The sequence below is a fragment of the Solanum tuberosum genome, unplaced genomic scaffold (genome assembly GCF_000226075.1).
Source record: "Solanum tuberosum cultivar DM 1-3 516 R44 unplaced genomic scaffold, SolTub_3.0 scf00209, whole genome shotgun sequence".
Taxonomy (NCBI): Eukaryota; Viridiplantae; Streptophyta; class Magnoliopsida; order Solanales; family Solanaceae; genus Solanum; species Solanum tuberosum.
In genome coordinates this window covers 134,150-147,695 of record NW_006239134.1, presented here as the reverse complement: position 1 = coordinate 147,695, position 13,546 = coordinate 134,150, and the positions used below count along the sequence as shown (strand labels likewise).

The window sequence follows — 13,546 nt, the reverse complement described above, 5'->3', positions numbered from 1 at the left end:
TGTTTCATTCGAGTTTGAGCCTTTAAAAGGTTATCCTTGAGAATTTTCAGCACTTGAAAGGTAACATCTCGACGATGAGAATTAGCTTGCTGTTTCATTCGAGTTTGAGCCTTTAAAAGGTTATCCTTGAGAATTTTCAGCACTTGAAAGGTAACATCTCGACGATGAGAATTAGCTTGCTGTTTCATTCGAGTTTGAGCCTTTAAAAGGTTATCCTTGAGAATTTTCAGCACTTGAAAGGTAACATCTCGACGATGAGAATTAGCTTGCTGTTTCATTCGAGTTTGAGCCTTTAAAAGGTTATCCTTGAGAATTTTCAGCATGGCATCACGATTCAAAAGTTGTTCTTCAAGTTCAGCAATGCGTGTTTCTCCATGAACATAAGGAGAAATGGATGGAGGGTCCCTACCATAAACAACTTTGAATGGGGTAGTTTCTGTGGATGAGTGAAAGCCCGTGTTAAAAGAAAACTCTGCCCATGGTAGATATTGACTCCATCTACGAGGCTGCTCCATAACAAAGCATCGTAAATACGATTCCAAGCATCTGTTAACAACCTCTATTTGTCCATCAGATTGTGGGTGGTAAGAGGTACCCATTCTTACCGAGATCATTGCAGCCTCAAGTATCTCCAAAAAGCACTGAGAAAGATAACATCCCGATCAGATAGAATTGACCGAGGAATGCCATGAAGACGCACAATTTCTCTGCAAAAAAACTTAGCAACAATCTTGGCAGTATATGGATAAGAAAGTGGGATGAAATGAGAATACTTGCTGAGACGATCTACGACAACCAAAATTGTATCAAAACCATCCGATTTGGGAAGTCCTACAATGAAGTCAAGTGAGACATCTTCCCAAATTCCTTTAGGTATAGGCAAGGGTTGTAGAAGTCCAGCAGGTGCTAGAGCCTGGTATTTGGCTTATTGACAAACCAAACAGTTCTGAACAAAAATCTTAACATCATGCTTCATTCTTGACCAGAAAAGTTGGAGGAAAGGCGCTTCAAGGTTTTTAAATATCCTCCATGCCCGGCAGAAGGTGTATCATGAGACTCTGAGAAAAGCTTTTGTCGAATAGAAGATTGATCCGGAACGACCAACCTTCCTTGAAATAAAGTTTCTGATCCACAAGATGAAAATTTGGTTGTCAGGAAGGATCATGGTGAATAGCTTGAATAATCTCACGAGTATATGTATCTGCTTGGAGAGCATTTTGCCAATTGGAAAAATTCATCGGCACGAGAATAGCAAGAGCCAGAAATTCAGCATTTAATGGCCTCCTTGAAAGAGAATCAGCTCCCAAATTGTCTTTCCCAGCTTTGTAAACAATTGTGAAGTCGAAGGGAAGCAATTTCATTAATAATCTTTGTTGCTCATTAGTAGTAATACGCTGAGAAAGGAGATAATTGAGGCTGCAATGATCTGTTCGGACATAAAAATGATGGCCCAAGAGGTAGTGTTTCCATTTCTGCAAAGCTAAAACAAGAGCAAGCAATTCGCGGTCATAAGTAGACTTCAAACGACTGGAAAAAGAAAGTCCCTTACTAAAACAAGCAACAGTTAAACAAGAGCAAGCAATTCGCGGTCATAAGTAGACTTCAAACGACTGGAAAAAGAAAGTCCCTTACTAAAATAAGCAATAGGATGGTCATCCTGAAGAAGAATAGCCCCTATTCCTTCTGAAGAAGCATCACATTCCACCAAAAATGGTTGAGTGAAATCTAGAAGTTGTAGTACCGAAACAATTGTTAGAGCTTGCTTTAGAAGTTGGAAAGCATTCTCTGCTGAGTTCAACCATTGAAAAGCATTTTTCTTGGTAAGTTCAGTGAGTGGTCGAGCCATCATTCCATAACCCTTCACAAATCTGCGATAATAACCTGTTAACCCAAGAAATCCACGTAACTCCTTCACATTAATTGGTACTGGCCACTCCAAGACAGCTTGAACTTGAACCCGATCAACACCAACCCCTTTTTTTGAAATCACATGACCCAGAAAAGAAATGTGGACTTGCCCAAATGAGCATTTAGAAGTTTTGGCACTATAACAATTGTCTCTCAAAAGTTGGAGAGCAAGTTCCAAGTGACTGATATGTTGCTCAAAGGTCTGTATACCAAGATGTCATCAAAGAATACAAGAATGAATTTGCGCAGATGTGGTCTGAACAAATCATTCATAGCACATTGGAACATCGAAGGAGCATTAGTGAGACAAAGGGCATAACAGTAAACTCATAATGTCCAGAGTGAGTACGAAAAGCAGTTTTATGAACGTCGACTGGATCGACACGTATCTGGTGGTAACCAGAATGCAAATCAATCTTTGAAAATATACTTGCTCCATGCAATTCGTCCAGAAGCTCATCAATATCTGGAATAGGGTACTTATCTAGAATAGTGATTTGGTTGAGACCTCTATAATCAATGCACATACACCATGTATTGTCTTTTTTCTTGATGAGAAGGACAGGGCTAGCAAATGGACTGGTACTTGACCTTATAAAACCCTTTTGGAGTAATTCAGAAACTTGTTTTTCAATTTCTGATTTTTGGAAATACGGATAACGATACGGACGGATGTTGGGTGGTCTTGAGTTAGGAATCAAAGGGATAGAATGAATGTGTTGACGAAAAGGTGGTAGGGCATTGGGTTCTTCAAAAATTGATTCAAACTTATGAAGCAAGCTTTGAATATCAATGGGTAGGGAATTACCTGAAGTATCAGCCTCCTTGGAGAAATACTAAAAAGCAACTGGTGCATTTGATTCTTGTGGAACCCCTTGAAGTTTATATCGCTTCCCATTTAAATTAAAAATCAAAAACATCTCATTCCAATTAGCTTGAACTGTATTTAAAGAAGCAAGCCACTTAATTCCAAGCATCAAATCTGCTCCTCTAACAGAGAAAGGATAAAAATCTTGATCAATAGTTAATCCATGGAATTTCACAACAAGATTTTGGCACAACGGTTGCAACGTATGATATCTTCATTGCCAATCTGAACTCCAAAATAGGGCACAACTTGAGCAGGCAACTGTAATTCTTCAACAATTTTTTCCGAGATAAAATTGTGGGATGACCCACTATCAACCAGAAGCAGCACCTTGCGTCCATTTAAGGTCCCTTGAAGTTTCATTGTTGTGCCTGTTGTGTTACCTAGAAAGGCGTGGAATGAAATTTCAGCAAGGTCATTTGTACCTGCATCCCCATCAATAATGTCACTTGATATTTGTTCTCCAGATTCACCACCTTATTTGCCTCCATAAGAGTGAGAGATATTGCCTTGCAACGGTGACCTGGCGCAAATTTTTCATTACACCTGAAACAGAGTCCTTTGGCTATGCGATTTTGCTTCTCTATCTCCCAAGCACGATTCGGAGAAGGACGAGGAGACATCTGTGCAGAATTCGGATTGGTTCGTGATACATGTTAGTTGCCTACTAATTGGTAAGGAACATCACGTGCAGAACCAGTTTGGATTGTGTTGGATCGTGACAGATTTGACCATTGAGACTTATGCCCACGATTGGAACTAACTTTTTGCTCAAATTCCATTGCAAGGCTCATGGCTTTATAAACAGTTCTAGGCTTATGAATTCTCACATCTAGTTTGAGTTCTTCTTTAAGCCCATTCATGAAAACCCCTAAGAGACAGTGATCTGGCCAGTATGTGACTTTAGATGAACGTTTTGCAAATTCTTGACGATACTCTTGTATCGAACCAGTTTGGCGGATGCTACACAGATGCTCGTCCGCAGTTTGAAACTCCGCAGGCCCATAATTTTCTTGCAATGTTTTAACAAGTTCTTCCCAATAGAGCAAAGTTCGTTCACGATTGATCCAAGAGAAGAGATCAAGCGCATCACCTTCCAGATACATAGCAGCAATGTCAATTTTGTGTTCATCTGGAGTTTGGTAGTAGCAGAAATATTTTTCTGCCTTCAAAATCCAACCTCTAAGGTCTCCTCCTTCAAATATTGGAAAATCCATCTTAGTGTGTGGCCTCCCAGGAGGATTTTTTGGCCACCCTGTATTATCGATGTCTTCTTCCTCTTCTTGCCAAACATTTGCACTTTTTCCTCTGTTACGAGTTCGATGATTGGTTTCCTCTTGTTAGGTGTGACTAGTCTTGATGCGATAGCAGATAGTTGTTGCGCAAGGGATTCAACATTGGGAACGTCTTCTTGTGATTGCGACGTAGAAGATTTGGTATTGACCATATTGGATCAGTCTGCTCTGATACCAAAATGATAGAAACTAATATGAAACGAAATGAAAATGAAACTTTAGTGGGTAAATAAAGTGAAAGAATCTTAAACACTGCATTAACCAATAACAATGTCCGTATGGAGTGGACAAATCTCCAGATATAAAGACATAATAATATTTTTCCTTCCCAGAATTCTCCTACAATACAAATATTTATAGTAAACATAAATAACTCCTAACAGATAGAGATAGAAACAGTTACTGTTGTAAATAAATGTTGCTACCGGCTGGTAATAACTTCTACTTTATAACTACTATAGATAATTACTGCTTATATATTCTATCCTACTTAATACAAAGAAAGTACGACAGATAAACTAAGATAGATTATCTCCACATGTTGCTCGCCTATATTTTCTTCTAAAGTAAGTCCTTAAAGGAGCATTCGTATCAGTTACCCTGTCCCCTAGTGAGGAATATTGTTGTTGCCAGGAAGTCAATCTTCTTTCAAACTTTGACACAATACCACTCCAAGCCCCAATTGATTTATAACTAGCACCCAGTGGTAACCCCAAATAGGCAGTGGGAAAAGATCTAATTGAGTTGCACATGATGTCTGCCAAATTCTCCAAGTCTGGGACCTCATTAACAGGGTAGATAATACTTTTAGACATGTTAATGTGGAGTCCTGGCATGGCTTGAACAAGCATAAGAGCGAGGTTAAGATATTGCACTTAGGATTTCTCAGCTTCACAGAAGATCAGTGTGTCATCGGCAAACAAGATTCAAATAAACTCTAAATAAATCCCCTTCTTCAGACGACCCTATCTGCTGTAGAGGTCCCCGACACCTCTGCATGCTAACTTCATTACACTGCAGACCCACCTGAGAAAGTCTTCGTCGATCTTGATCTTACTTATAAACAGACTGTTGAACTGTTTGAACAAGAACCACCTGAATGGACCTTCACTAATGTTGATTAATTCAAAAGACTTATCACTAGAAATAAAGAAGCACACCCTATCACCCATACTGAAAAGAGGCTAAACCTTTGATGAGTTGGTATTTTACCGACTTATTAGACCCAAATTCATAAATTATTGTCTTGTTTTAATGCTAATTGAAGGGGTTTTAGGCCCTAGTTCTCTTGGATGCAGGCATTCCTTGCAAATAGCAAGTTTGATGGATTTGAAGCCCCAAAAATAGCACTGAAGCACACCGGTGAAGGAACAGACATCCTGCAGGAACCAACAGGCATCTTGCAGGTTGTTGTTCTGGATGTTGAGTCATTTAATGAAGACCTCCACAACATATCAACTCAAACTGAGGAACATGAGTGGATCACCATCTTAACTCCTCGGGATCTATATTTTCCGGAAATGGTATGGGAGTTCTATGCGTCATATTGAGCCAAAATGGACAAGCAAGGGCAACAGGAGGATATAGAGACAAGCCCATCCATAACATTTGTGGTTGTAAGAGGAAAGGAAATTCCTATTACCCCTGGATCACTCTACTTTTTTTGGTGGTCATGTATACCAGTTCCAAAAAGCAGCTCAACCTACCACTAAACATCAATTTGAAGTCAATATGTGTGGGTAGTTGAAGTCATTGCAATAGATTCTCCGAAATAGGCACAAGTGAAAGTATGGTTTGACTTTGTGCAAAGAAGTCTAAGGCCTTCAAGAAACTCTGTGAGCGTATCTATAGAAGCTGTCGTTTTGATAGCTCACCTCATGACAGGAATGGAGGTGTATGAACACAAATCATGGCTGAAAAAATAAAGCGGGCAACACAGAAATCTAAAGGAGCTCTACCTTACCCAACAATGATCACATTTTTGTGTGTAGATACAGGGTGCACATACATAAAAAGGGTAGACAAACTTGTTAAATTTAGGCCAACGATTACCATTATACCATGACAAAGAATCGGGAGAGATACGCTCCAACAAGTCAACAAAGAGGAGAAACATCTGCATCTCAACCCAGTTTACCATCCACTTCAGAAATGAGACCCTCTACTCAAGACCTTGCCACACTAGCAACCATGGCCAATGATCATAGCAATCAACTAACGAAGCTGGCCAGTGCTTTACCATCTCTCATCCATAGAGCATTCAGAAAAGTAATGAACCATTGTCCAAATCGATTAGTAATGTTTGTGAGAAAGTGGACACCATGGAATAGAAAATTGAGAGATTGCTCAGACCTAGCCACCTTCTCGGCCAAGGGACCTCGATATGAATACCAGTGACCTCAAAGATTTATTACTTTCAAACTGGAAAAACCAAAAAAATCGAACCAAACCGGCAATAATTTTTTTCGTTTGGTTTTGGTTTTAACTAATAACCGATCCAAACCGAACCATGAACACCCCTAATCTATAAATAAGGTCTCAATGTAATAATGTAGAACCACAATTCAATAATATTTTCACCGATATTTCTCATAGCTTCAATGCTGCATGTGGTACTGATCCTAAGAAGAGTGAGGCCAAAGAGCTAAAGGATTCAAACCTATTAGCTTAATTGGCAGTGAGTAAAAGATAATCCCAAAGCTTTTGGCTAAAATATTTAAGTGGTGCATAAAGCAAACAACAGATGGCATTTATTAAATGGAGGCATTTAATGGATGTTGCCTTAATTGCAAATGAGTGTGAACTCTATAATGAAGGGACAGGTTCCAGGGTTACTATGCAAAACGGACATACAAAAAACTTTTAACCATGTTAATTAGGTAGTCCTATCAAATATACTAAGGGACATGAGATTTGACAGGAAATAACTAGATTCAATTTCTCCATGCAAATCAATTGAAGCCCCGAAGGTTTGTTTCCATCTTAAAGGGAACTCAGGCAAGGAGACCTCTTGTCCACTTTTTGATTCATTATTGCCATGGAGGGGGATAAACAACCTGATGGAGAAAGCTACTAGAAATGGTTGGATCAAGGGATTTCAGATAAACACCAGATTGACAAATAGCTTTAGCCATCACCTATCTCTTGTATGCTAATGACACATAGATTTTTTGTGCAGCTAACCAAGGGAATGTCAGACTCAATAGATTAGTATTGATCTTGTTTGAAGTTGTTTCAGGGTTATATATAAATTCGGAGAAGAGTAAGGTATATCCTGTAAAAGAAGGTGCAGAAACTCTTATTTTAGCTGGTATCCTAAGGTGTGAGGTGGGAACATTACCTACAAAATATTTGGGATTGGCTCTAAGATCAAAGACAAAAGCAATGGAGATATGGAATGATATACTCGTAACTGTGCCAGACGGAAGGCACAGTCTCTGTAACTTGGAGGCAAAACCACTTTGATAAACTCAGTGTTTGATGTGTTGCCTACATATGTTGTGGTTCAATTTCCACTCCCTTCCAAGGTGGAGCCGTTGAGAAGAGGTTGGATGCTACTAGGAGAAATATCTTGTGGCATGGTAACACAAAAAAAAAAAGGAAACAATCTAGTGAGATGGAAAAGACTAATCACAAACAAGCAACAAGAGGCTAGGGAATAAGAAACTTTAGATTACATAACAAGAGCTTAATGTCCAAATGGTTATGGAGGTATGGCAAGAAGAAAATAGCTTGTGGAGGGAGGTCATAACACAAAAATATGGGAAACTGGGACAATGGTGTGGTGCCTAAACCTATCAACACAACCTTTGGGGTGGATAACTGGAAATTCATCAGAGCTTTATGGGAGATTTTGCAGCTAATACTGATTTTACCATGGGAATGGTATGAGAAAAACTTGTTGGCCTGATAAATGGGTAAGAAATGAACCCTTGAGATACATGTTCCTTGATATCTTTAGGTTATTACTGCAAGATAATGCAACTACCAGTGACGTATGGAGCCAACGTGAATGGGATCTCACTTTCAGGAAAGCATTACATGACTGGGAACTGGGGATAGTGGCTGATTTCTATCAAGCTTTGGAGGGATTGAAAGCGCCAAAGGATAATGAAGATACCATGATAAGGGAAGGCACAAACAAGAAGGTTCTCCCGGTCAGAGAGGCATATGCATATTATTCCAATATTGGACAACAGTACATCAACTGGCCATGGAATCCGATTTGAAAGCTCAAGATACCTTGCAAAGTTAACTGCTTTACATGGCTAGTAGCAAGAAGGACTTGTCTAACTCAGGAAAATCTACAGAGAGTGGGTATGCAGTTAAAATTAGATGTTTCTATGCAAAGTTGAATCTGAAAACAACAACCATCTTTTCCTTTCACTGTATCTTCACTTCCCAACTATGGAATCTGTTTGTGGCCCTGGTAAACTGAAAATGTATAATGTCAGGAAATGCATGTGATCTATTGAGATATTGGACCTATGCTGGAAAACATGCCAAACAGAAGAAGTGCTGAAGGATTATTCCATCTTGCATTTGGTGAACCATATAGAGGAAAAGAAACAACAAATGTTTTGAAGATAGGAGTAGCTTCATACAAGTAGTTAAAGTGAATTGTATTTTAAATTTCTATTTTTGGTGTAAAGAGTCTTCTTTGTAGAGGATGCAGAATCTATTCTACAATTTTTGGAAGCCCTGTAAAGTACACAAGGTTGTAGCTTGTAAATATTGCTACCATTATAGTTTTTATGCTGATGAATAAAATGTTACCATTATTGAAAAAAATTGACTTGGGTTAAATCTCCGGCAGCTAAATATCCATAACTTATTTCTTATATCACTAATAATAACATCTTGGTATAAGAGAATAAAGGTCTGATATCTTCATTTTTTTCTTCTTGATGGTAAATGTATCTCAACAATTCCTAGATAAGATCAACATCACTGTTGTAGGGTACATAAAGTGACTATAATCATTTACTGATCAGTGATCAGTGATCAGTTAGGGTAACATTTATATCAGGATAGCACTAACGAGATTTGAAATGGAGAAATTGGATGTTGATACTGTTACCACAGGCAAGTAAAACTACAATGAAGTTCAACATGTGAAGTAACAAACTGACAAAGATATAGATACCTTTTTAAGCTCCTTAATTGTTGAGAATTCTTGTTCAACAAACAGCTTATGCATAATCGTTTTCTGATGTAAAGAACTTTGTTGAATCATCTCTAACTCATTGTCATCCCAGAATATCTGCAAATTTTAAACCAACTCATATCAACTTTGCTGAAATAACAACTTTCCAACATATGATTCTGGAATCAGATTCCTTGCTCGCAAACATAAACATATATTTTCCCCCCTTCTCCACAATCTCGTTCCAGTGAATACAGCCTCTCAGTATGACTCGGATGTCACAAAGAAATGGAATGTCTTCTCTCAAAATCCATGGATCCCTAGAACTTAGTAGAATGATCCAAAAATTCCTTTATCCTGACTCTTATTGACACAATGCCATCCCGGGTTTTATTCATTTAGAGGGGTATTCCCTCTTCCAATCTTTTGGTAGAAAACTAGGTGTACCCCCACCAAGTTGAAGAAGAAGTGTTAAAGAGAAATGAACTGAAACTAGAATTCATAATAAGGAAATGTTCACATATTATCAATGAAATTTACTGTGTTATGCATATCTTCAGGCCGGGGAAGACGAGAAATGTAAGGGTCCCATTCCGATTTCTGCAAACAACACAGCAGGACAGAGGTCATGAATACTCAAACAACAGGGCCTCTAATCTTACTATCTGAACCAAAGTCACGCAAAATCATGGTACCTTGCCCAACTTTTGCTCATATAAAATCAACAAGGCAACTTTAGCAACATTGCCCACATTATCTCCTAATAATGCATTGATTCCTCTAGGAAGGTTATCAGGGGCCAATTGCTGCAATAAGAATGTAAGTTCTGTCAGATACAGTAACAGAACCAATTAAACGATTGCAAGACCTCCAGTTAAAGAATCACATACCACGTTGTAAGGAACCTTCAACAAGCAATCGCCTGGTTTTATAGGGTGACGAGCAACGAGCGACCTGCATATAGAAGGGAAAGTGACTTGACTTAACCGTCAAAGCTATTAGAATGTCTCATAACACAGTACAATGAACCCAACATATTTTCCCGGTCAGCAGGATTTTGAACTCCTTCCCGAGAAAAACAAGGATTTACTTTTTGTGAAAGACGGTAAAAGAAATCATTTTTTTTTGTTTTTGATGACAAGGAAACCCGCAGCCGCTACCCTTTAGGTGCGCACAGGGTAAAAACCCCGCTCCTATGCAATAGCTCGCAAACCACATAGGAGAGGTAACCCACACTAGGCAAGCCCGGTGCGACGAGCTCGACCCAGAAGACAAACCCCTTGCTTGGAAGTCCCAAACCCAAACCACTAGGCCACCCCGAAGGTAAAAAGAAATCAATCTTAAGAACATAAAGTTTCACAACTGTTCATCTTCGTGTGAACATTCACAAGAATACAAACAGATGGTTATCATAGAAAATGCACAATGTCCTATGCCAGACAAATAGAACTTAACCTTCCATTAGCGGACTTTCCAATTAAAAGCAAGGAAGATATCTCCACCCCTGCCTTGTGTTCAAACCACAGTAAAAAGTCATTACACTCTTCATCAATGTAGGACTGTACCAAAAGGGACAACTAAAATTAGCAACTTGTTCACGTCTGCAATAAACACAACACCAAATTCTCAACAACAGTGAACTGAAATAGGGAAAATTACAATAACTAAGCAAAACCGATTGATAAGAGCTGAGGGGAAGAGTAATAAGTAGACAGAAACTAGAGAAAAATAAAGTAATCAACAGAGAGGAGACAGAAGGAATTGTGGGTGCGAAAAACACACACTTTGCCTAAGCATAATCACAATACACATAACCTAGATCCCAAATCAACATTTGCTTCTTGTCATCCATGTACAATGATACATTTTCAACTCCAAAAAACATTGTTGATGGAAGATGACTGAGTTTGGAGAAAAACCTTAGATAAACAATTGGAGACATTGAACTGGCAGCGGAGCCGACGGATGATAGAGAGGAGCGAGCATGGTGACCGCCAGGTGTTTGAAAATATGATTCTATGGAATATTAGCATTTTTAAAGATAATCAAAATGCAAAATTTCGCGCGTTGGCTTATAAGGTGGCGTTACAATGTTAACTTTTATGTCCTTTTAATTGCTTGTCCACTTTTGAATTAACACACTTATTAAAAAAATAATTATTAACATGGTGAGTTTATTATTTTATTCCTATTAATTATAAAGGGAATGAATTAAAAACTTAAGATTTTCAAAAAGTTCTAGTTTTTTCAAAGTATTTGATTGAGGGTATAATAGGTAAAAATAATTTGTTATTTCTTGATTTGTCAAAATGGACAAGTAATTAGGGACAACTAAAAAAGGAAAACTGGACAAGTAATTAGGGACAGAGAGAGTATGTCGTAAGGGGCATTTCCAACCCTACACTCTATTTTACTCTTCAAATATAGAGTTCTCTATTTTTTCAGACAACCAACTCCAACTCAATTCTTTATTTTACTCTTAAAAATGAATTTTTCTCTCTCTCCTCAATATTATATTACTATTTCTATTTCTATTTCATTTTCTTATTTCATAATATAAACTCATTCTTTCTTTTTTCAAAATAATTACCTTATATAATTTTCATGTAATATAAAAATATTTTTAAAAAAAATCTTTATTTAGTATAAAATTATATTTTATACTAAATTTTAAAGAACAACTACGAAAAATTGAAAAAGAAATCAACAAGCACAACCGCAATCACAAACACAACAATTCTCTAGATTATACACTATTTTTTTTCCGAATATTGTTAAATCTGAAAACGATCTACTGAATTATTAAATTATTATTGTGATTTTAAAAATCATTATGTTATGTATTGTATTGTTATCTTGTATTTAAATTATTATGTCATGTATTGTATTTTTAAATTAAAATTTTCATTTTATCATTTAAATTGAAAATCAACAATAATATCAAATTATCTCTTAAACTGACGAAAATTGAAAAAAAAATTAAAATATTGTTAATTCGGGATGAAAGTAGTATATACTAAATAATATATTTTTTAAAATGTTGTATTATATTTAAAAAGAACTACGAATATTAGAAATTTAATTAATAGCATTATATGAAGAAAAAAAAATATGTTAGTTACAAATAGTAGAAATGATATTAAAATAATGAAAAAGTGAAATAGAGAGGTGAATAGTAGTTCTCCAAATTTGGAGAACTACTATTCACCTCTCTATAAATAGAGATCAGTTAGCTTTTTAGAGAGTGGTTGGAGACCCATACATCTATTTTACTCTCCAAATATAGAGAATGGAGAGTAAAATAGAGTGGGTTAGAGATGGTCTAACGAGGAAGGACACCATTCAGGGAATGCACTGATAACCAAATTTGGACCCCCATTTAAGAGTCTGTTTGGCATTACTGTTAAAAACTGGTTATTTTTAGAAACACTTTTTTTAAATAACTTTTTAAAAATTGCTTTTGAAAAAAAAGTAATTTATGTTTGGCTAATTCATTTGAAAAGTGTTTTTGATAAGCAGATCGTGTTTGACTAATTTTTTGCTTTTGAGAGTCAAATTACGAAAAAATGGTAAGTATACTTTTATTACTAAGATTATTTTATAGAGAGAAACTATTTTAAATATCTATTAGAAATTTTTAAATGAAAATATGCATATTCAAATTTTCAATCAATATTATACATAAATAAATAAACAAAATATTAATAAAATATTAACATGATGACTTAAATATAATTCAAAATATAAAGAAAAATAAATTTAAAAACTATTTCACAAATTAAACCACTATATACAAAAAATTCACCACAAAAATAAATAAAATCCTTCATATTTTTAATCCTACAAAAATGTTGTTGTTACATTTATTTCTGATTCTCTAAAATAAGACGTAAAATAATATATAAAATATAAAATAATAATAGTATATAAACATAAAATAAAAAATTATTATACAAAAATAAAAATTAAATTCCTGTATGAAACAAAACCAAATTTATGATATATGTTAATTAATTAATAAGGGATATATTGGTAAATATGTATATATGGGAGGAATATTTTAGTCTTCAAGAAAATAATTTTCTACTTCTGCTTTTTTTAAGAAGCAGAAATTTTAAGTTTCTTCCCAACAGCAGAAAACTGATTTTGCTTCCATTTAAAAGTAGTTTTGAGAATTTGCCAAACACTATTTTTTTTTCCAAAAAAGGTGCTTTTATCGAAAAAATACTTTTGACCTCCCAACAGCAATGCCAAACAGGCTCTAAATCATGATAGTACTCCCTCCTTTCCATATTAGACCGACATTTTCTACTTTACATGATAATTAAG

At 36.2% G+C, this 13,546-nt stretch overlaps 1 protein-coding gene across 4 annotated transcripts in view; it reads right to left on the bottom strand.

Annotated features, from left to right (window-relative positions):
• Positions 1-11,274, bottom strand: part of LOC102594470 (ribulose-1,5 bisphosphate carboxylase/oxygenase large subunit N-methyltransferase, chloroplastic) — a 48,660-nt gene extending 37,386 nt beyond the window's left edge. For 3 of the 4 annotated variants that reach the window (XM_006355849.2, XM_015312566.1, XM_015312567.1), the window contains exons 1-6: positions 11,137-11,274; positions 10,673-10,776; positions 10,108-10,171; positions 9,913-10,023; positions 9,758-9,817; positions 9,218-9,334 (exon numbers count right to left, since the gene is read on the bottom strand). In XM_006355849.2, the coding sequence (XP_006355911.1) occupies positions 9,218-9,334; positions 9,758-9,817; positions 9,913-10,023; positions 10,108-10,171; positions 10,673-10,776; positions 11,137-11,250 (570 nt within the window). In that variant the 5' untranslated portion in view covers positions 11,251-11,274. The remainder of the gene's footprint in view (positions 1-9,217; positions 9,335-9,757; positions 9,818-9,912; positions 10,024-10,107; positions 10,172-10,672; positions 10,777-11,136) is intronic. The other variant, XM_015312568.1, reaches the window with a different exon arrangement.
• Positions 11,275-13,546: the final 2,272 nt, after the last annotated feature.